The sequence below is a fragment of the Phyllostomus discolor genome, chromosome 12, assembly GCF_004126475.2.
Source record: "Phyllostomus discolor isolate MPI-MPIP mPhyDis1 chromosome 12, mPhyDis1.pri.v3, whole genome shotgun sequence".
Taxonomy (NCBI): domain Eukaryota; kingdom Metazoa; phylum Chordata; class Mammalia; order Chiroptera; family Phyllostomidae; genus Phyllostomus; species Phyllostomus discolor.
In genome coordinates this window covers 27,135,410-27,159,646 of record NC_040914.2, presented here as the reverse complement: position 1 = coordinate 27,159,646, position 24,237 = coordinate 27,135,410, and the positions used below count along the sequence as shown (strand labels likewise).

Genomic DNA, 24,237 nt, shown 5'->3' with positions numbered 1-24,237 from the left:
GGCCCAGGTGTGGACTCCAGGTTCTGCTGCCTGGGATTCCACCTGCAGTGCTCCTGACGACCCGCAGAGGGCCCAAGGGCAGAAGTGACACCTAGGCCTGGGGAGCTGCTGCCCCAATGTTGTGGCTAAAACCAGGGACAGAGTCAAGGATGCCCAGTAGCTCAGCGGGGCTGGAACCCTGGGTACAGGAGGCTCAGAGAGCCACCAAACTGAACTAACAGACAGGAACTCGGGGGAGAGTTAACAGTGGAGACACAAAGCAATGACAAACTAAAGGTAAAATCACTGCAGAGAGTCCTAGTAGGTCAATAATCACCTGAATGGACATGGACCAAACTCACCAACCGAAAGCTGGTGCACAGACAAGCTGAGTGGGTGGAAAACAAGGCCCAACTAAATGCTGCCCATAGGAGACCCATCTCAATCCAAGGACACACAGGCGCTCACAGGGAAGGGGGAGATGAAGCAATCTGATTTTAAAATGGCCAGTCCCCCCCGCCCCTCCGACCCTGAAGAAGCAGTGGGTTGGAGCATCTTCCAGTATACCTGAGGTGGCTGAGGGTTTGATTGAAGGCTTGGACCAGAGGCAACCAATTGATATTTCACTCTCACATCAACGTTTCTCTCTCCTCCCCCTTCTTCTGTCTCTAAAATCAATAAACATATCCTCAGATGAGGACTGAAAAAAAATGGGCAGAGGACTGGAACAGACACTTCTCCTAGCAGGACTTACAGATGGTAAATAGACATAGGAAAAAATACTCAACTTCACTAATCATCAGAGACATGCAAATTAAAACCACAATCAGGTATCACATCTTACTTGTGGGAAAATCTATCTTCAATAGAGCAACAAACCAGTGCTGGCCAGGATGTGGAGAGAAGGGACCTCTTGCACTGTCGGTGGGAATGCAGACTGGTGCAGCCCCTGTGGGAAACCGTGTGGAGTTTCCTCAAAATATTAAATATGGAAGTGTCTTTTGACCAGTGATCCCACTTTTGGGTATTTATCTGAAGAAGTCCAGAACACTCATTTGAAGTGATATGTGCCCGTATGTCCACTGCAGCATTATTTACAATAGCCAAGCTCTGGCAGCAGCCCAGGTGCCCATTAACAAAGCAAATAAACACAGCAAATAGAAAGAAACTCACAGACACAGACAACAGGATGGTGGTCACCAGAAGGGGAGAGGTGGTGGCAGAAGAGAGGGAAGAGGGTCACATACGTGGGGACGGAAGGAGACCAGAGGTCAGGTGCAGAGCATTTTTATTTCCCCGGGAGGGACCATAGCTGGATACTGCACAGAAGCCCTAGATGTCCCACCTGCCTGTCTCAGCTTGAACGACCCCTGTCCATAAAGTGACAGGTCCATGTATCCAGTGCACTACCTCACAGCAGAAGGAGTGGCAGAAACAGTGGACTGTGCCCCTTGTTCCCTGTGGTGTCTCAGAAGGACTTTGGGCCAGTGTGCTGGTGGGTGGGGCTGGTTTCTAAGATGTGATTATCAACTGACCTTTCCTACTATTAATTGAATATTGCAGTGATCAATTTTAATGTTATCCCCCTGTATGTCCACATCACTGGTTTGTCCTAATCCCAGTGTGTATGACCAGGAAGGCTTCTCTCCACAGCCATCATCCAGAACACCAGGACAGGCTGGTCCAGTGAGAGACTCCAGCACAGGACACCATAGGTGATGGAGAGGTATTACTGTGTGCTTTAGGGTCCCATGGACAGAAGGAGACCCCAGGCCCTGAGCAGGAAGACATTGGCTTCAATTGGGGGTATTTTCCAGACTAAACACACCTGAGACTGTGAGCAGCAAGAGCTGTGACACTTGAATGCACAGGAAGACCAGCCTCGGGTCACAGGGGATGACCATGTGAGGGACCTGGGGACAGAGCCCAGAGAAGAGAAGGAGCTGAAGGAAATGGTCCAGTGGGAAATGCTGTGACTGGAGCCCCCGGCTGACAAGGTGACTCTAAGTCAGCTCCTCCACAGGGAACTGGGGACACTTTCTTTTCCTCCTGCCCCATGCTCCTGAGGGTGTTCCAGTAACGACCATCTCTGGCCCCGCATCCAGATGTGCCTGCGGCTGCCATCTTGTGGTTATGTCCTGTGTCATGTTCATTGTCCCCGTGGTGTGATCCAGCCTCTCCCTGGTGCTTCACCTGCACAGACACCACTAGAGGCTGCAGCACAATCACACCCTGGCAGCCGCCACCAGTGCCCTCCAGAGACCAGAGCCACCCACACCATCCTGATGCTGGTGGACACCTGTGTCAGCTCCTATGTGCTCAATTCCTTTTTCACTTTTTACCTCACTGTGTGAGTGGGTCCTTGCCTCTGGTGGGTGCAGACCTCTCCTAGATGACTTCCTGTTCTCCTGCCCTTCACCCCTCACTGCAGATGCTCAGAGATCCTAGAGCTCCTGGGGTCATGAACTGTTGGAAGTGACTCAACAATCTAATCTGTGGGTGTCAGCGTTTGTAATATTCTTAGTTACACTGTTTAGTGATCTTTCACTGAATGCCAATGTTGTACATAAAATCCACCATGACCTTTATTTTTAAATTCAAATATAATTGACACACAACCTTGTGTAAGTGTAAGGTGCCCAGTGTGTTTATTTGATGCACTTACATTCACTCATGTGCCGCCTAATGGTGGTGATCCACCCTGAGCCACCTCTCTCTGCCTGGGTCAAAGCTTCCCCCTTTTTCTTGCAGATTCTCTTTTCTCCCTCCTTAGCTGTCTGTTGAAACTGTAAAAGATAATTTTTTATTGATTTAATACAAAGAAGGTACATTCTTAGGTCTGGATAATTTTTCTGTTCAATGCTGCTTGTCTAGTTTCACTGTCGGCAAAATGACTTCCTTTCACTCCCATGGTGGCAGCTTTAGAATGCCCTGGAGTTTTTGATAGTTACCTATTGTTTTTGGTTTCTGTGCAGAATCTAATAATTCCACAACCAGTTTTCCATGTATATTGGCTGCTCTGAGGTAGTAAAGAGGCCTCCCTATTTCCATATCATCCCATAGTCATGGCTACACCAAGTGCACACAATTCTCAGTGTAAACATTGGCTACTGACCTTTGGACAGGTGACAAGCCCCAGTTAGAGCAATGAATTCAGCTTGCCAGGAAGGTTTTACTTCCAGTCGCTGAGAGCTCTCAATTATGTCCACCAGGGAAGTTACTGCATATCCCTCTCAGTAATGTCCCTGTTTATCCTTCAGATGAGATCCCTCTGTAACCAAATTTAATCAGCATCACCAATAGGAGTTTCCTGTAAATTATTCCTAGGAACCCATCAGTTGTAATTACTCTATTCAGTACCAGGTTTGACAAGTTCTGAAGCTGACAACTATCTAGGTACCATTGTACATTGGGGGCCTTGAAATCCATCTGGATGATGAACTTGACTGTAGTCTAATTAGCTGAGGTACACTGCCCCTTGATGTTCTCCTGAGCTCTGAGCCCAGCAGCCTCCTATCACAGAAGATTCTGGAACTTTGCAACAGTCCACTTGCATGGAGTGCACAACCATAGTGAGACAGGATAGTAAGAAGCTAAAAAAAAAATTCCTAGGCAAGAGGAATGGGGAAGCTAAGACAAGAAAATTAAGCAAGCCAAAACAATTTGAACTTACAGCCAGCTGGTGAATTTCCAGACATTATCTGCCCTAACCAAGGGCACTTGAGAACAAATGGTTTGTATCTCTGCTCCCTAAGCAAAGAATACATAACTTAATTCACCCTGATAGGGAAAAACAAAGAACAGACCCAATTAATGCCATTTGTGCCAGACAAACCCAAGGACACATGAAGTCAGGGGAACAAATACAAAATAAATGTCATTGGAACCAGACAGACTCAAGATAAAATTACAATATAATGGACCAAGAATATTCCCCAAACCCCACTATGTGCTCATTCCGACACATTATCATATTAAAAATGCACCTGGAAAGCTGGTGAATATTCTGCTGAAACCCTCCCCTAAGGGTCTCACCCACAGAAGAGCTGTAAAACCTTCAGGACAAAGACTCAGGGCCCCCTCACTCTAGAGCACCCCTGCCCCTTCCTGGGTGTGAGCTCCTTACTTCCTCCTTCACTCTACCGCCCCCTAGTGGGGACATGCAATCAGGAGAGCAGGGACAGTTCCTCCCAGGCTAACCCGCCCATCCAGCTCCAATGTCCCCTTTTCTCTGATTTCTGAGAAGCAAAAGCAGTCCAGCCCTTTTTTCTTTGTGACCTTTGTTCCTGGGAGGGTAACAGCAGCCCCACCTTGGCTCACTCCTTTTCGTTATCTTCCTTGGGGAGCCCAAGTACAGCAGCACCGAGTCTCTCCTATTGCTTTTTCTACCCTAAGTTCTTCCTTAGTATCACATCCCCCCCACCCCAGGGAGGACACTCAAGCTGGAGCACATCCTGGGACATCAGCTGCCAAGGGACCCAATGAAAGTGATTGGTTGCAGATATGTTTAAAGACTGAATTTAAGAAGGAAGGGACAGCAGCCCCAACATCAGAATGGGTCTGGTGCTTAGAGCAAGGCCCAGTGTTGCCAGGAGCCAGCCTGGTGCTCACTGCTAGGTTGGGTTATTTCCAGGTTGGACTGTACATGGTCTCACAGAACATCAGCATCAGACAAGACTGTCCCGAGGCCATGGGGACATGAAACAGACCAATACCACACTGCGTGTTGTCTCAGCACAGACAGAAACGAGACACGGTACAGCTCACACACTAACAAGCAGCTCCCGGGCTGGCTAACAGAAGGGAAGGCAGTGTCTTTCCTATCACCCCTCACCCTTGCCCCTGTGTGCCACGTTCCTAGGTATTTCTTGAGATGCCCAGTCACAGACTTGCTCCCACGCCCTGATGACACCAATCTAGAGAGGCCCCTGCGCCCACAGATCCCCCTGAGATCACTGTCCAGAGTCCATGTACTGGGCACACCCTGTCTCATGCCCCAGGGGTGCACTCCCCCTGCAGCAGCGATGCACACAGCCCACTGTCTGCCTCAGGCGCTCCCCCTGGTCTCTAGCAGAAGAACACTGACACATGTTACCTCTCCCTGTCAACATTTTTATACAGTTAATCACATAAAAGCTGCAGCATGATTTCATTTGCTGACCTGTGATTCTGTGTCCCCTGGTTCAGGAAAACACTGAATCTCAGATTCGTGTCAGGGGATGCAGTGTACGCCACAACAAGCTACAGTACTGAGAACAGTGACAAGAACAAAAACAAGTGCCTCACTAAGACCAGTGTTTCTAGTAGCCATGAGGTTACTTTAGACAAATCAGCACCAAAGAATCCCTCTGGTTGTTTTATCCCAGACACCACTTCCTTTCCTTGCTTTACTTTATGCTCCATGGGCTGTGAATTCTGAGGCAGTTTCAAAGAGCAGAGCCTTTTAAATTCTTCCCATCCATGATTATGTTTACAAGGAGGAAGTCCCATATGGCACAATTCTCTAATGCAGCTTCTATAACTTGTCCCCATTCTTGACTAAGGACCCTTATGGCCTGAGAGGTGGCACTCAAAGCCTTTGCCACCACACAGGCTAATCTATGTATTTCTGTATTCAGTGAGGTTGCCATGGCTAGCATTAGAAATATAGTCAAAGACATGTATTCAGTGGAGCTGAAAACGTGCAAAATGCTGTTACAATCAGATGCCAGGGACAGTTCCCATTGAGCCCAGGGGTGGGGTTTCTGAGGCATAAACACCATCCTTTTCCCAGAGACATGGTCCCCCAACACTGTTTGCAGGAACATGGGAGTAACAGTCCTTCTGTGTATTATTGATAGAAACCATCCTGCAGGCAATGGGACGTGGCCAAACCCATAAGACGCACTGGTGGTGATGATGCAACTCATCTTCACGTCTGCGGAAAGCACAAAAGAGTTTTTTGTACAGGTGACAAAAGCTACACCCTCCCTCACTGGGGCTGCATTAGTGACTTTTAAAGAAAACATTTTCTGTCCTTTAGAGTGAGCGCAGGTCCCTGATTACAAATATCAAAATAGGCTTTTTTCTTACTGATACACTGAAACAAAGTATGATTTCCATGGCTCTCCAGTGTGGTACAAACACCTACAAGACCTGAAGTGAAAGTCTGACACAGGTTCCTCTTGCAAGACAGAAGTCAGAGACATTTAGGGCTCTTTTTTTTGCTTTTGCTAAATATACCCAAATATTTTAATGTGGTTTGAAAGGATTGTTTTCCATAGCATGAGGTTAAATAAAAAGTAATGAAAGAATATAAACCATGGCTTTTGAAAGATGACTTTTAGGTTTCCCTGTGGTCACTGGTCCATTGTTATTCCTGTGTTTTCTTTACTCTGGTGACAGGAGTCCAAGGTTCACTCCTGCCGACATCACTGAGGTGGGACTTATCTAGTAGGGAGAGGCTTCTACCGATCTTGAAAGGTGTCAACAAAGGGTAGCAAATATTTCCACCCTTGGACACTTGGCATCTGAATAAGAGACTATTTGCCAGTCCTCAAATGGGCTCTGTCCTTGGTATGGTTTGCCTTCTTTCTTTTGCTGAGGGTCTGTCTTGGGGTTGTTCTTCTGGCACACAACACACCCAGCAACTACCTTTTTGTGTGGCCTCAGAAATTCCAGGACCTGTAAGCCACAGCTTGACATAGGTGGTTAATGAGCCCCTTCCATAGTGAGTGGCCTCATGCAAATGCTTCATGACTGGCTCTACTGAATGTTCAGGAAGCAGTATGATTCCTTTCTTATTCTCTCTCCATCTCCTATCAGGACCTTCTTCATCAAAACCCCAGCTCTTATCTTTCTGTAAGTTTGCAGTCAAATATTCAAGGTCAAATTCTGACAAGTCTAGAAGAGGTACCAAAGGCATTGTAAGTGTTCCTTTAGCAGCCTCCTTTGCTGCTCCATCAGCCAGAATGTTTCCTCTAGCCACTCCAGTGTCCTCTTTCTAATGTCCTGGACAGTGCATGACTGCCTCCTGTAAAGGTACCTGAGAAGTCCCTAATAGGTTTTAAACTTCTGCTACATGCTTCATCTCCTTTTTATTGGAGGCCAACAGTCATCTTTCCTTCCAGATGGAACCATGTGCAAGCCAAATCAGGAAAGTGTACCTCAAGGAGGCACACCCATTCACTCTTTTCATGTGACAATTCCAGCATCCTCCTCAATGCAACCAGTTCAGGTTGTGAGCAGAGGTTCCTGGCAGTGAGTCCTGGGCCTCCACTCCTCCTTCAAAACTCACTACCGCATACCCAGCCTCTGTGTTTCCTGTGTCCATGTAACTGCTTCCATCTGCACAGAGAGTCCAATTTGTTTCTTCTACAGGATGGTCCTGTACATCAATTCTGCTAGAAGACACTTCATCAGTGATCTCAGCTCAGTCATGTATTAGCACAGCCAAGTCAGGCTCTGGGAGAAGAGAGGCAGGGTTCAACTTAGTTACTGTTTTGAGGGAGACATTGGGGTGGTCAAGAGGAATAGTTTGGTACCTGCCCATTCTTCCAGCACTGAGCCATGAATTTCCCTTTTGCTCCAGCAGGCTCAACACTTGGTGGGGTCCATAATGGTGAGAGGCTGCCCCAAGGAAAACTCTTCAACACCTGGGTCACCAGGAATTGAGACCAGAGGGCAACTTAGTCCGGGGCTCGTGCTGTCTGTTACCGCTCAGCCTAAAAGAAGAGACAGGGATTATTTATAATTGTGCTTTTAATATCAGAGGACAGCAGTCTGAGAAGGTGGCAGGTTAAAACCTGAACATCCACCTATCTTGAGTATTCAGAACTAAGTTTTATGGGGGAAAACATGGGAATTCAAAGGGGGACATTCTTGGAGGTGGATGGGGCATTGAGGTGCTGTTTCTCTTGGTACTAAGGGGAGGAGCTGAAAGGTGAGCCCTTAGCATCTTCCCAAGCTCCCTCCCTTTGTGCTACTGCTGCCTCCCTGCAACAGGCTCCTCCTCCTGTCTTCCCAAGTCCTGTGGTTTATGGCCATGGAGGAGAACATAAACCCTTTGCTCTCAGTGTCCGTGGTTAGGGAGATAAGGTTCTGTAAATCACTAGCTGTCTATAAATTGTTCACACTCTTTGGCCTTGTTTAATTTTGTTGTCTCAGTTAACCCATCCCACTTGTCCAGGAATTATCCTACCTCCTTACTCTCCTGTCTCACATCTAGTCCTGACAACAAGCCCATTCAGTCAAACCACTGAGTCTAATTTCAGGAGGTGGAGATGCAGACAGGCTTCTCAAGAGAGGCCTCCAGTGTGAGCACAAGCAACCAGGTAAACAAGGTCATTGGCATGCACCCCATGAAAACAGGAAGGACACAGGGGTTAATGAACACAGAAAGTCCTCACCAGTTTCTGAGTCTGCAAGGCTGAATCAGAGGAGAAGACTTCCAAAGCAAGGCCTTTGCTGGAATGACAGTGAGCAGTGACAGTGTGACAGATCCTCCTTGTGTGCAGTTTAAATGTCTGGTGATGTCGTCAGGTGTGCAGGTGAATTCTGTATGGCTGGCATTGCATCAGTGGTTCTCAATAATCCCAAGTCAAAGGATGAAAGAAAAATGAAACATTCGTTTGAAAGAAAACTAGAAAAAATCAGTATCCATTTCAGTTTGTAGGTGAAAAATAAAAATTTAACCAGAGCCCAAGACCCACAATTGAGTGTTATGATTTCCATAGTAACACAATTTCCCTCCCTAAAATTGCCCTCTTTTTTAATATATCAAAGAGACTGCATTAAGTCTAATGTTAATTTGGCTTAATTATTTGCACAAACCCAACAAGAATAGTAATTGATCCCTGGCTGGTGTGGCTCATTGGATTGAGTGCCAGCCTGTGAACTGAGGGTCACTGGTTTGATTCCCAGTCAGGGCACATACCTGGGTTGTGAGCCAGATGCCCATTAGGGAGTGCGGGAGATGTAACCACACATGGATGTTTCTCTCCATCTCTTCCTCCCTTCCCCTCTTTCTAACAATAATAATAATAAAAGCTTTACAATAATGTAATTGATCATATATAGGCTTTCTTAAATCTGTCTTGCTGAAATGCTACAAGGAAATTCTGGTTTGAACCTTGAATTTGCTCCTCAGGGCACAAAGGCCAAGCCAACAGTTACCATCAGGGAAAATGTTAATCATATAAAGCAGTTTTCCTGGCATTCTTTCATCTATTGACCTGTGGTTTTTTATCTATATCCTGGGTGGTGGCTGTGCCTCCCTGGAGCACAGGGCTCAGATATGATCTTTTTAGATATATTTTATTGATTATGCCATTACAGTTTTCTCATTCCCCTCTTCACTCCCCTCCACCCTGCACATCCCCTCCCACCCACATTCCCCCCATTTAGTTCATGTCCATGGATCATAAGTTCTTTAGCTTCTACATTTCCCACACTATTCTTGCCCTCCCCTGTCTATTTTCTACCTGCCATCTATGCTACTTGTTCTCTGTACCTTTTCCCCCTCTCTCCCGCTCCCACTCCCCTGTTCATAACCCTCCATGTGATCTCCATTTCTGTGTTTCTGTTCCTGTTCTAGTTGTTTGCTTAGTTTCTTTTTGTTTTTGTTTAGGTGCAGTTGTTAATCATTGTGAGTTTGCTGTCATTTTAGTAAACATGTTTTTTATCTTCTTTTTCTTGGATAAGTCCCTTTAACATTTTACAAAATAAGGGGTTGGTGATGATGAACTCCTTTAGCTTGACCTTATCTGAGAAGCACTTTATCTGCCCCTCCATGCTAAATGAAAATTTTGCTGGGTAGAGCAATCTTGGATGTAGGTCCTTGCCTTTCATGAGTTGGAATACTTCTTTCCAGCCCCTTCTTGCCTGCAAGGTCTCTTTTGAGAAATCAGCTTACAGTCTGATGGGAACTCCTTTGTAGGTAACTCTCCTTTTCTCTTGCTGCTTTTAAGATTCTCTCCTTATCTTTAAACTTGGCTAATGTAATTATGATATGCCTTGGTGTGTTCCTCCTTGGATCCAACTTCTTTGGGATTCTCTGAGCTTCCTGGACTTCCTGGAAGTCTATTTCCTTCACCAGATTAGGGAAGTTCCCCTTTACTATTTGTTCAAATAACTTTTCCACTTGTTGCTGTTCCTCATCTCCCACTGGTACCCCTATAATTCGGATGTTGGAACATTTAAAAATGTCCTGGAGGTTCTTAAGCCTTTCTTCATTTTTTTGAATTCTTATTTCTTCATTCTTTTCTGAGTGGATGTTTCGTTCTTCCTTTTGGTCCACACCATTGATTTGAGTCCCAATTTCCTTCCCATCACTATTGGTTCCCTGTATATTTTCCTTCAGTTCACTTAGTGTAGCCTGCATTTTTTCATGTAATTTTCAACCAAATTCAACCCATTCTGTGAGCATCCTGATTACCAGTGTTTTGAACTGTGCATCTGATAGGATGACTACCTCTTTGTCAGTTAGTTATAATTTTTTTGGAGTTTTGATCTGTTCTTTCATTTGGGTAATTTTTTTTTGTCTTGGCATGCCTGTTAGTAGTGAGGGGCGGAGCCTTAGGTGTTCCCCAGGGTGGGGCAATTCAGTTGCTGGGTTGTGATGCTGTATGTGGGGACAGGGTCCGAGAGGGAACAGTGGCACTTGCTTTGCTGTCTGTCAGATTTCAGCCCCTTCTGCTGTTTCACCCAAGTAAACTGGGCCTTTCTAGTGCTAATTCCCATGTGGGTGGCCTTGTACACATTCTAGGACCCTTTGGGTCTCTCCAACACACTCTCCTGTGAGGCTGGGAGTCTCTCCCTGTGTGTCAACCCCCACAGGCGTTTTCAATCAGTGTCCTGAGGCTCTATTTCCTGGCACTGGGACCCTAGGTTGTGTGGTCTGTCTCGATCCCCAGTTTTGCCTGGTTTATCTGCCTGTGAATGTGGGACCACCTGGTCAGCCAGCCACCTTGTATGCAGTGCCCCACTTCACAATCACAGCCTCACTGGGTCTGCCAATTCCCACCATGCACCTGGGGTCTCCCAGCCGCAGCCTGCACACCCAGGGTCCACCCACTGCAGTCTTGGGTGCCTGGGATACCTTATGCACCTGGTGCCACTGCTTTTTGTGTTGTGACCCCTCTCTGCCCAGCTGCCTGACTCCTCCCTTCCTACTGTCTGGATGAATGTGTCTATTTTAACTCCTTGGTTGTCCAACTTCCATACAGTTCAATTTTCTGACAGTTCTGATGGTTATTTTGCTTCTAAGTTGTTGTTGTCTTTATTTTGATTGTGTGAGGAGGCACAGTGTGTCTATCTATGCCTCCATCTTGGCCAGAAGTCCTTCAGATATGATCTTGATCACTTGCAGTCCCCCTGGAGCACAAAGATGGAATTGCTTGTTTCCTGGGTTCAGGTGGGTGGTTCCTTCAGTGCCTGAAACAACAGTTTTTACAGGCCTTCATTACTAAGCTTATTAACTGTTACCTAACACTAAAATTTTCTCAACTCCTGAGTTCCCCATCAACAGTTACCATCATTCTATTGATTGGAGCATTTAGAGAAATCCATCCTTATGCTTTTATCAGACCACAATACAAGAAGCACCCTTGTGTGTATATATATATTTGAGAACATGTGTGATTATCTTCTTAGGATAAAGTCCTAAAAGGGAAATGTCTGTGTCAAGATAGCAATCATAACTCAACTGCAACAGCAGGGTGCACACAGCACACAGAGGGGATGGTGGACACCAGGACTGCCCAGGTTGGGTGAACAGGGAGGAGACTGCACTACTGGGCCCTACAGGACACCCACTGCATGGGGATACACTACCAAGACCAGGAGATGGACCAGCTGTACCTCACAATAGAAACAAACACAGGAAGGCAGACTAAATGATGAGAGAGAAGCATGTCCTAAATGAAAGAGCAGAACAAAACTCCAGGAAAAGAGCTAACCAAATTTCAGGCAAGCAATCAACCAGAGGCAGAGTTCAAAACACTGGTTGTAAGAATGCTCAATGAACTTAGGGGCAGAGTGGATGAACTTAGTGTGAACTTCATCAAAGAAACAGGAAACATTAAAATGGAGATAGAAAACATTAGAAATGAAAAATACCATAAGTGAAATGAAGAATACATTACAGAGAATCAAAAGTGGAGTAGATGAATCACAGGATAAAATCAGAGATTGGGAAGATAAAGTACCAGAAAACACACAATCACAACAGGAGAGAGAGAGAGAGGGAGGAAGAGGAGGGAGGGAGGAAGGGATAGGGAAGGAGAGAGTGAGGAGAGAAAGAGAGAAAGAGAGGAAGGAAGGAAGGAAGGAGGGAAGGAAGGGAGGGAGGGAGGAAGAAAGACTGCGAATAGCATAAGGAGCTTCTCAGACACCTTCATGCATACCAACATTCATATCATGGTGGCACCTGGAAGAGAAGAGAGAGGGCAGAGAATGGAAGCCCTATTTGAAAACCAATGACAGAGAATTTCCCTAACCTGATGAAAAAAGTAGACACACAAGTCCAGAGTGCAGAGTCCCAAACAAGATAAATCTAAAGAAACCCACTCCAAGACACAACATAATGAAAATGACAAAGGTTAAAATGAGAAATTTTTAAAAACAATGAAAGAAAATGACAAAGGTTAAAGACAAAGAGAGAATTTAAAAGCACCAAGATAAAAGCACTTAATTATCAACAAGGCAGCTCACATAAGATGAAAAGTTGATTTCTAAACAAAACTTTTCAGGTCAAATGAGATTGACAAGAAATATTCAAAGTTATGAAAACCAAGGAGCTATCATTTTTAATCAAGAGACCAATAAAGAGTGTTCCAGACAAGAAAAAACTAACAGTTTATCACCACGAAACCAGTAGTACAAGAAATGTAAAGGGTCGTCATGAAGAAGAAGAAGAAGAAGAAAAATAAAACAAGTATCAATAATAAAATGGCAACAACTACATCTCTATCAGAAATTAGTATAAATGCAAATTAATTAATTGCTGTAATCAAAAGACATATGGTGACTGAATGGATAAGAAAATAAGACCCTTACTTATGCTGCCTATAACTGACTCAATTCAGATAGGAAGAGACACACAGACTGAAAGCACAAGGATGGAAAAAGATATTTCATGAAAATGGAAACAAACAATTCAAGCTGGAGTAGCAATACTTATACCAGAAAGCACAGACTTTAAAACAAAGGCTATACCAAGAGACAAAGAAGGACCCAGCCATTCAAATTATGGCTATTTATCTGAAAAAAAAAAACCACCACATCAAAAAGAGATACACATCCATATGTTCACTGCAGCATCATTTACAGAGGCCAGTATATGGAAGCAACCTAAGTGTCCTTCAAGAGATGAATGGATGAAGAAGTGGTGCATGTGTACAGCAGAATATGACTCAGCCATAAAAGTTCATGAAAGCTTACCACTGGTGACTACATGAATGGAAGATATTGTGCTGAGTGAAATAAGTGAGTCAAAGAAAGACAAACACCAGATGATTGCACCTCTATGTGGAATATGAAAAATGAAATAATCAAGCAGAACAGAAACAGACTTACAGATTCATGGAACAGATGCTGGTTGCCAGATGGTATGGGACTGAAGGGACTGAAGGGAGAAAAAGGTAAAGGGACTTCAGAAGGACACACTGGTAATTACAGAACAGTCATGGGGAAGTAAAGTGCAGCACAGGGAATACAATACAGTCATTAATATTGAAATAACTACAAATGGTGTGAGATGGGTACTGGATTTATTGGGGTGATCAGTTTGTAATTTACATCAACATGTAAACACAGAGTTGTACAGAACCCAATATTGTAGATCAACTGTAATTGAAAAATAAAAAAATTATTTTAAAAGAAGATAAATATACCTTGAATTCATTTACAAATGAATTAATTTCTTAACTGTCCTTAATGAAAGTGGAGAATAAAAAAATAAAATATCTCCTACAATGACTGGGAAAGTGCACAAACACACTTCTGCTACATTCATTCCCAAGTGTCATGAGCCCAGGAAAGTGACCTGTGAGGGCCGAGTCAGCCTCTTCTTCACAGAACAGCAAGTTCACTTAAGAGAATGAGAGACACAGAAGCTGTGATGACTGAGGTGCGGCGAACTGGCAAACACTCTCTCAAATGAATGTGAGCTTCTCCCTCAAGAAGAGTCAACAGGCAGTTGACCCCTGACAGCACTTATTGTCTGGATGGAATGGAAGCTCTCAGAGGAAAACCAGGGTCCTGGCAAATGTATGTCTGTCTCACCATGGCAGCCAGACAGATTCCCAGAGCTGACAACCATTTCCAGTGGGGTCTGTGGTAACGTTAACAAATGTGATTTTTGATGATGTGTCATTAAATGTATCAACACTGGGAGATCTCTATCACTTAATGAAATGATGCATTAATTTTAAATAATCCTACATCAATACAAGAACCACTCAAGTAATGTAACAGAATACTCAATGGATTTGTTTCAGGTTCCACTCTGCAAAGAGTTTTTCAGGAACTACCACTTGTGTAGCTTTACGGTACAATCCAAGATGAATATCCTCACTTATCTGAAAGGTTTAAAAATCCTCCCCTACATATTTGTGTGAGGCTGTATATTTTTAGTAAACTACAACCAAAATAGTAGATTAAACACAGAAGCAAATATGAAAATCCAGAGACCTTCTAATGAGGCAGACAAGCACTCAGACTTGCAAAAATGTAACATGTAGGCAGACCCACTCTTGTCACTACTTTTTATTTGGGGAATATTTTTTATAAAAATATTATTTCTGTTAACATGTAATAGGTTGTTAAAGTTATTCTAAATAATTTTGTTCAAACTGTTTTTCCTTATGGTAATACTGACAGCTATAACGCACACAAACACAGTTCTTTTGGCCGTCCTCCCTATTTTGTAAGGCAGTATAGATATTCTGAAACCAAAACGTTTGAGACGCGATGACTAAAACAGCCTTGTGGGCCGGGACTCAGGGAGACAGAGGGACAGAGACTTCTCCGTGTAGGAGGGGACTCAGCGCAAAGTCCCGGGTCCCCAGGCCTAGCTGCAGGGTCTTAGCCAGAGACCTGGAGGACGAGATGGGGTGAGGGGGGTACTCACAGGACTGAGGAGTCCCCTTCTCCTGTAGGTGTCACTTCTCCCTTTTACAACCTACGTCAGATACTACCTTCCGGATACACATGACGCTACCTCATGTCTCACTCCCATTGGATGTTTGAACATTAGAGCAGCCAATCAGTGTAACGGTGGTTCTGGATATGTAAAGACAACTGGAACTCTCCTGGAGAGTCATGGGGCGCCCATCGTTGTTCCTGCTGCTCTCCGGGGCCCTGGCCCTGGCCCTGGCCCTGGCCGTGACCCAGACCTGGGCCGGTGAGTGCGGGGTCCGGAGGGACGGCCTGCGCGGGGCTGGAACGAGGGGACAAGGCGCGGACGACGCAGGACCCGGGGAAAGCGCGCCCCCAGCACCCGCGACTCAGACCGCGGACCCCCACCTCTAGTCTCCGCCCCCTTCCCCCGCCTCTCACCACCCACCCTCTTTCCTTTCCCGGGACTTGAGCCCTTAACCGCCCGACTGCCAAGGACAAGTGTCCTTCCAACCTCCAGGGCCCCACAGCCTGAGAATTTTCTCCAGCTCCGTGTCCGGACCCGGCCGCGGAAAGTCCCAGTTCAAAGTCCTCGTCTACGTGGACGACACGGAGATCGTGCGGTTCGACAGCGACGCCCCGAACCCGAGGCTGGAGCCGCGGGTGCCGTGGATGGAGCAGCCGTGGGTGGAGCAGGAGGATCCACAGTTTTGGGACTACTACACGTCGCTCATCAAAAAGTACGAAAAGATGTATGGAGGGAACCTGAACAACCTGCGCGCCCACTACAACCAGAGCGAGGACGGTGAGTCACGTGCGCCCGGGGAACCGACGCGACCCTCATCCCCACGGAAAGGCCGGGGTCCCCCCACCCGACTATCCGGGTCCCAGCGTCGCTCCGTGGCTGCGGGGTGCGCGGGACATCCAACCCAGAAGCAATCCATGGGGACTTTAACCCGTTTGAATTCTCAGTTTGGGTTGAACACCGGGAGTCGGGTCCTCACTAGTCTGGTCCCGAGCAGACTCCTGCTCCTGGTGAGAATAAATGGAGGGACCTGACGCGGGGGCGGGGTCAGGGGCTCACACCTTCCAGGAAATGAGGGGCTGCGACTTGAGATGGGACGGGCGCTTCCTCCGTGGATACACTCAGCTCGCCTACGACGGCACCGACTTCATCTGCCTGAACGAGGACCTGGACTCCTGGACCCCAACCGACACAGCGGCCCGGATCACCTGGCGCCAGTTGGTGGAGCTCCCTGCGGCAGAGCAAAGACAGAGAGTCCTAGGGGACATCTGTGTGCACTGGCTCCGCCTGTTCCTAGAAAACGGAAAGGAGACCTTGCTCCAAACAGGTACCAGGGTGTGGGCCTTCCAGAGGAGGGGATCTGTGGGTTGGTGTGGCTTCCTACAAGGAGAGGAGGCAAATGGGCCAGTGTTAGAATGTCCCTCCTGCTCAGGACAGGAAGAGTCCCCCAGGAGTCCTTATTCTGTGACTCACCTGTGCGCCCAGCTTTCTCTAAAGGATGATAAGGGACCCAGCCTCTCCCTGAAACACCCCACAGCGGTTCCCTCACACCCTGCAGCACCTGGTGCACCAGGACGCTCTCCCTGGTTCTCCACCCGAGACCTTCTCTGGAGACCTCACTCAGGGTTTTCTGAGTCATTCAGCCTCCACCTGAGTCTGTGTCTCCCCTTAGAGACCTGCACACTCCTACCTTAGGTTCTCACCCTGATTCTGGAAATTTCCAAGAAATAGGAAAATATCCCAGGTGCCTCTGCCAGGCTGGTGTCTGGGTATTGCCCCCCACCACCGTCCTGTCCACTCTCAGGGTGGTCACATGAGCACTGCTGGAGTGTTCCATGACCATGTAAACTTCCTGAATTTTCTCACCCTCCCCTCAGACCCTCCAAAGACACACGTGACCCACCACCCTATCTCTGACCATGAGGTCACCCTGAGGTGCTGGGCCCTGGGCTTCTACCCTGCGGACATCACCCTGACCTGGCAGCATGAAGGGGAGGACCTGACCCAGGACATGGAGCTTGTGGAGACCAGGCCTGCAGGGGACGGGACCTTCCAGAAGTGGGCAGCTGTGGCTGTGCCCCCGGGAGAGGAGCAGAGATACACGTGCCTTGTGCAGCACCAGGGGTTGCCTGAGCCCCTGACGCTGAGATGGGGTGAGGAGGGGGCGTGGGCACAGAGCCTCTCCTCAGGGTGTCCTTGAGCAGGGTCAGGACTCAGGACTGAGGTTGACCTCTCAACTTCCCCTCACAGACCCCCCTCCTCAGACCACCATCATCATCATGGGCATCGCTGCTGCCCTGGGTCTCCTTGGAGCTGTGGTCACTGGAGCTGTGCTGTGGAGGAAGAAGTGCTCAGGTGAGCAAGGAGTGGGGCTGAGTTTCCTGTCCCCCCTGGGGGTCAAGCCCAGGTGGAAGTGTGCTCTGCCTTGTTATGGGCATCATGTCCCCACATGGGTGCTTGTCCATCTGGGGCCTGTTTGCTAACACTGACTCTTTATTGAGGCCCCTGGGAAAGTGAGGGACACATTTATCACCTGGTGATTCTAGTCATGGGGACTGATTCCCATCTGTCAGAGTCCAGAGGGAAAGGCCCCTGCTGAGGACAGATGTCCAGAGTGGTGGTAGGTCCAGTCCCCACACATGTACTTTCCCCGTGTTTCTGGATTCTAACATGAGTGTTTAGTCACAGTTCTGGAACCTTCCCTGTGCTTCAGAGTATGGGGCTCCTTTAGTGTCACGGGACCCAGCCTTTCCCCTGACTTCTCACAGAACGTTTTCTTCCCACAGGCAGAGGTAGAGAGAGCTATGCTACGGTTCCCTGTAAGTCTGGGTGTTGGGGAGGTGATGTCTGGGACCCTTGGGAGAGTGTGGGCTGGATCTGTGAGGGGGGCTCCCCCACCCATAACTCTGCTGTTGTGTCTTCCCCAGACAGCAACAGTGCCCAGGGCTGTGATGTGTCTCTCACAGCTCATGATGGTGAGACGGTGAGGGCAGGAAGTGGGGGATCTTGGGACCCAGGGACCCAGCTGGGTTTTGGGGATTCTGAGAGTGGGACATTCTGAGCATGTGGTGGCTGTGGGAGAATGTGACCCTTCTGAGACTGACCTGAATTTTTTATGATAACTTTCTTTCCAGGGTGACAGATCTGCTTTCCACAGGACTTCGTGCTAAAATAGTTACTACAGCCTCCCCTTGAGACTTTAAGCTTCACTGTCTACTGTTTCTGCACCCAGCATCAGAGCCTTATTTAATCATCTCAATGTCCCTGAATTATTTTAATATTAATGATATATATGTAAATAGATCAAAAGAGATGTAGATTCAAAGTTCCAAGGTGTATTGTTTCCAGTGGGTCTTATTCTATCTATACCTTCATTCTGTTTATTAAGCTGTTTTAATAAACTTTACGTTTATAAATTCACTGTGAGGTATGGAGACAACCCAGGAGGGACAGACTGTGTGCCACGGGACAAGGGAACCTCATGGGTCCCCAGTGATGTTCCCTGTGACCACCTGTGCTCCATGCACTATTCATAGTTTCTTCCTGCACCTCCAAATATACCTTTTGGAGCCTCTGGCTTTAATGTTTTTACTCCCTGATGCTAACCAAGTGCTGCTTTGTTGCTTAGGAGTTATTCCAAACTTCCAGGGCCCCATCTTGTAGACCTCAGGGGTGTCCATGTGGGGTGCAGAGAGCTGACCAATCAGAAGGTGAGAAACACCTGCTTAAAGCAGGAACTGTTTCATCGTCCAGGATCCTTAATCCACTGCAGACACTGCTCTCATTCTGCAGATGCTGAGTCCTGGAAGGTCATGGTCAAGGAGCCCATGTCTTTAGTGGCTTCCTCTGAGAGTTCCTCCCCAAGCAAGAGCCCTTAGGCCACAGGGTCAGTCTGGCTGCTGGGCTGAGAACAGAATCAGGAGACAAGGGACCAGCCAGGCAGGAGGGAAAGGTGTGGGGAAGCTCCCAGGGCTCCAGGCTGCAGGTGCTGTGTGTTCTGACAGGGCTGTGAGTGGTAGACACAGTGGGAAGGGACTGGACACTGAATGCATTTGGAAGATGGATTTCACAGCATTTCCTAAGGATTCAATCCAGGGTCTGGGGAAAGAATCAAGGAGGGCACCCCACATGTGTACTGTGCCAGCAGAAAGATGGGGTTACATCAGCAGAGATGGGGAAGACTCTGGCAGAACATGTGTGGGGGAGGGGTGGGCATTTCAAGCTTTCAGCTGAAGAGAAGATCAAGGTGAGATGTGTGTTAGAAACACCAGTGAGGTGTCAGGTTGGACAGATGAGTGTGGGGACCTTGAGGAGAAATGTCTGCGCTCGAGACATAGATGTGGAGGAGATTCTACAAAAATGACATTTAAATCTGTGAGCGTGGATGAGGCCACCGAGGGAATCAGGACTGTGGAAGAGGAGGAACAAGGACTGGACACTGCACCCACCTGTCCCAACAGTGGAGACATTCAATCTGGTGACTCCCCAGCCTGTGATGGCCATGTTTCCCCATCACAGATTCACCATTTGGTGTTTGTCATTCATTAGTTATTTACAGGGAGGTATTCTGAGATTGTCCTGCTGTGCCGTTCACCACTTCTACACTCCCCCTGCTTAGCCCCTCTCATAACTTCCACCCAAGTCAATGACAATGTGCTGGTTGTCCTATATTAGCCTTCAACACATTTTAGAAGGGTGTGAAGCACAGCTTAGGGAATATAGTCAATAATATCATCATAATTATGTGTGGTGTCAGATGGGACCTAGAATTACCAGGGATATTACTGAATAAGCCATATACATGTTTAATATGTATATATTTAACTCATGGACACAGACAACTTGTAATAATGTGGGGGCAGGGGTTGGTGCAGGTGGGAGAGGGAATGTGGGGATAAATATTGATGGGAAGATAAAAAGAAAAAAAGAAAAATATTTTAAGTTGAAAAAGGTACTAACTTGGACATCATGCCCAACATTCTGATAGCACTCTTTGAGGAGAAATTCGAGTAGATCTTGATAAGCCCACAAGCCATCCTGATCTCAGACAGATTTTGAATCACGCATTCTGTGATGTGGTAGGGCCCAGGGTGGGGAAAGGACTTAAATGCATGTTTAAGGTTTTTTTGGTTTTTGTTTTTTTGTGGGTGGGGAAAGGTCATTCACATGTTGTCACATGACATGAAAGGCACAGCGTTTTCTCTACTGTGGGGTAAAGTCAAGCAGAAGATTGAGAAAGTGGCTCTCAGGTCAACATAATGAAAATCTCAGAATGCGCTCTCTCTGGGATCACCCCCTGAGTGATTCCTGGAGCTTAATGGTCCCCAATATTTTCTAATCAAAACATAAAAGGATTTCTATGTGGGATTTGGGGGCTCACTCTGTTTCAGGAAAAGCCACAGAACAGAAGAGAGGTGTGAGCAGTGAGAGCTGTGGGACTAGAACCCACAGGAAGACCAGCCTGGGTCACAGGGATGACAGTGTGAGGGACTTGGGGACAGGGTTCTGAGAAGAGAAGGAGCTAAAGGAAAGGGGCCAGTGGGAAACACCATGACATGAGCTCCTGGTCCAGATGTCTCTGCACCCAAATGACATGTGACTCTAACTCAGCTCCTCCCCAGGGAACAGGGGACACTTTCTCTGCCTTCTCCCTGCTGCTCCTCAGGGCATTTGAGTACTGACCATCACTGTCCCCAGTCACCAGATGTGTCTGAGGGGGATCTGCATGGGACAAGTTGCTGTAATTTAGAGACACCCCAGGCTCCTCACACAGAAGATGTCACTGGCAGAACGGATGACATGATAGTGGCATCTCTGTGGGGAGGTCAGGACCGCACACTCTGTCCCTGTAACTGGGTTCAAGAGCCGCCCTGCCTGAGGAATCCCTGCACAGAGCTGTGGAGCTCAGACCAGCCAGGTGAGGGCTGCTTTGTGTCCACTCTCAGGGCAGAACCAGGAGAGGTCAGCCCAGGAGGGACTGGGACCTACAGGTGGGCAGCACCCTGGGTGGGACTGTGCTGAGCCTGCCTGGTCCTGAGCTGCCCCTCCTGCCTGGGCTGGGCAGGGAGGAGATGGGGAAGTGCTGGGGGTGTTTCAAGTGGGGCCAGTCTCAGGAGGGTCCCTGCAGGTCTTTATGCCCCAGAGTCCCAGTTAGTGAGGGTAAGGGGTTGGTCCATTGCAACCTGAGTGCAGCCTTGTATGGCAGGAGCCATGGAGCTCCTCCACCCTGAACAAAGTTCCACTTTTCTGAGATTTCCTGGGTTTAGAGTTGGGTGTGAGGACAGGAGTGTGAATTTCCATGAGGTATTCGCTTGTGACTTAAAAATCCCGGATCATGAAATGAAATCCAATGACAGACACACACACAGCTACAGACAGAAGGACACAGAGAAGTGTCTGCCCTTCAGTGATCCCCCACACACACTTTTCCTGTTTCAAATCCCCCTGCAGGAGGTGCCGGCCTCTGAGGAAATTCTTCCAGGGCTTTGTCACCCGCCCATGTGGTTACTGTGTGTGTGAATGTCACTCACATTTCTCTCTTTCATTGAATGGGGATGCCTCTCTGACCTCTCATAATCCGAGGCAGCAGGGAAGGAAAAAGAATTAGGAATGAGATGAAGTCCCATTATCTTCCAAGTCTGCCAGAATGGGTACATGTTATGAAAATAACTAATATATGGGCTTTTTAAAAATACAGTCATGAATCAGACAATTCCTTCCTCAGTAATTCAACAGGCTGCATCACATTTGGAAATACAGTGCAATGAATGCACCTTGGTCCATGCTGTAGTCTGCATGTTTGTGTCCATAAACCCATGTGCAGAATTTATAACCCCCTACCCTGGTCCATAGCTCAGATGGATGCTGGCTGGATCCCGGATGCATGGATAAGTTCAGCAACCAATCAGTGTCTCTCTGTCTGTCTGTGTGTCTCTCTTTCTCTCTTCCCGTCTGTGTCTCTTTCCTTCCCTCTCTTTCTGTAAAATCAATTAATAAATTGCTTTTTAAAAGATAAGTGATAAACCTCACACATATTCTAAGAGGTGGGGCACTGGCAGGTGCTCAGATCATGAGGGTGGAGCGGTTGTGAGTGGGATGCGTTTCTTAGAGAAGAGGCTCCAGAGAGACGTCTTGTCCCTTCCCCTCCTGTGAAGTGACAACACAGGAAGGACCCCCACCTGTATGTGGCCATGCAGGAGCCTTGATCCAGGACTCGCAGGGTCCAGAACTGTGAGCCACACACAGTGTTACCTCCAAGTCCCCTGCTCGGTGGTATTTTGTTACAGCGACCCAGAGGGACCAAGCCAGGCCAATACTGAAAGGGGCTTGAGGCCCAAGTCCAGGGCTCCCTCAGAGGTCGCCATGGGGGACAGGAGGGAAGGGTTGTGCAGGTCCACACTAGAGCACAGTCCTTCCCCATCTGCCGGCTCTGATGCTGCCCCTCCGTCCAGGGCCCGCCTCCTGCGTCTGTTGCGCTGGGCACAGGACAGACTCTGTAGCCAGACTTTTCTGTCCTCCCAAAGACAGGAACACCGTTAGATTCTTGGCTATAAATGTTGTCATTTCCCCTCACCTTCTAGGAAAATGGAATTAAAATAATCATAAAGAATACTTACAGCCCTGGTGGGGTGGCTCAGTTGGAGCATTGTCCCTCAAAGCAAAAGTTGGGGTGTTGAATCTCTGGCCAGGGCACACAGCCAGGTTGCTGGTTTAACCCCCTGTCAGGCATGTGCCGGAAGCAAACGATCAACTTTCCACATTTTCTCCATGTCTCATTCTCTCTCTCCTCTTCCCTCTCTCTAAAGCCAACAAAACATGTTCTCAAGTGAGGACAAAATGTAAAAACAATGAAAGGAAGCAATACAAATATGAGGATATTTTATATTATATCGAAAATAAAGAAACTTGGGGCTTCTCCCTCCATCTGACAGGACAAATCACCATCTTCCAAATGAACCGGTTGGCCAGAAATTAGAATTACGGAGTTGTTTTTTCTTTTTCCCCACCAGTTGAAGAAAAGAAAAGAAAAAGGCAGGATTCTGTCAGGTATCACACAAATTGCTGATCCCTGGATGGGAAGAGGTTTGTGGGGGCTGGGTGGAAAAGATGAAGGGATTAAAAAGTACAGATTGGTAGTTACAGAGCAGTCACGGGGATGTGAAGGACAACCTAGGGAATATACTCAGTAACATTGTAATAGCTATGCCTGGTGCCAGGTGGTAATTAGACCTAATGGGGGGATCGCTTTGTAAATTATATAAATATCTAATTACTGCTATACACCTAATGCTCATTTAATATTGTGTGACTACTATAAAACGAAAAGAAAAAAAACGCCAGGATACCTTTATTAAAAAATGCTTTAGGCCCTGGCCGGGAAGTTCAATTGTTTAGAGTGTCGTCCCCATGCGCCAAGGTTGTGGATTTCACCCCAGGTCAGGGCATGTACAAGAATCAACCAATGAATGTAAGTGAGTGGAATAACAAATCTCTCTTTCTCTCCCTCCCTCTGCCTTTCTCTGAAATCAGTTTTTTAAAAAAGAATCAGCTAATGGAGAAAAGAGTCATCTGGCCAAGATGGAGGCATAGGTAGATACAGTTTGCCTCCTCCCACAATCAGAAGAAGGAAAACAACAAATTTAAAACAAAAAATAACCAGAACTGCCAGAAAATTGAACTGTATGGAATTCCAACAACGAAGGAGTTAAAGAAGAAATATCCATCCAGACCTTAGTGAGGGGCAGAGATAGGCCAGCCTGGCAGAGAGGACTCACTGCAAGGCGTGGGCTGAAGGACCTGAGTGGGAGAGAAAGCTGCAAGCAGACCATGTGGTGGCGGGGACTGGTGGAGCAGGAGTCCACATTTGCATGTAGATACAGCAGGAGGAATGACTGGGAGCAAGACAGACCAAGCAACCCAGGATTCTAGTGTGGGGAAATAAAGCCTCAAAACCTCCTACTCTACTAAAACCTGTGAGGGTTGTGGTAACGATGGGAGAAACTCCCAGCCTCACAGGACAGTTCTCGAGGGAAGACTGATGGGGTCACAGAAGTACACAACCCCCCCCCCCCCCCACCTGGGAATCAGCACCAGAAGGACCCGATTTGCTTATGGGAAGTGGGGGAAGTGACTGAACG

General features: G+C 47.3%; 2 protein-coding genes and 1 long non-coding RNA gene across 3 annotated transcripts in view; 2 read left to right on the top strand and 1 right to left on the bottom strand.

The window, feature by feature from the left end:
• LOC114510749 (patr class I histocompatibility antigen, A-2 alpha chain-like) overlaps positions 1–24,237 on the bottom strand; it is a 512,772-nt gene that overhangs the window by 259,779 nt on the left and 228,756 nt on the right. The gene's annotated exons all lie outside the window — the stretch shown is intronic.
• Positions 15,280–17,505, top strand: LOC114510838 (HLA class I histocompatibility antigen, alpha chain G-like; the record flags this gene model as incomplete). Its single annotated transcript, XM_036012751.1, has 5 exons — positions 15,280–15,361; positions 15,572–15,880; positions 16,152–16,427; positions 16,978–17,253; positions 17,351–17,505. Coding segments are annotated over exons 1-5 (1,098 nt in total), but the record flags the coding sequence as incomplete, so codon positions are not given.
• Positions 17,537–18,487, top strand: LOC118497777. Its single transcript, XR_004900309.1, has 3 exons — positions 17,537–17,919; positions 18,028–18,075; positions 18,235–18,487. It is a non-coding gene; the product is annotated as an uncharacterized LOC118497777 (long non-coding RNA).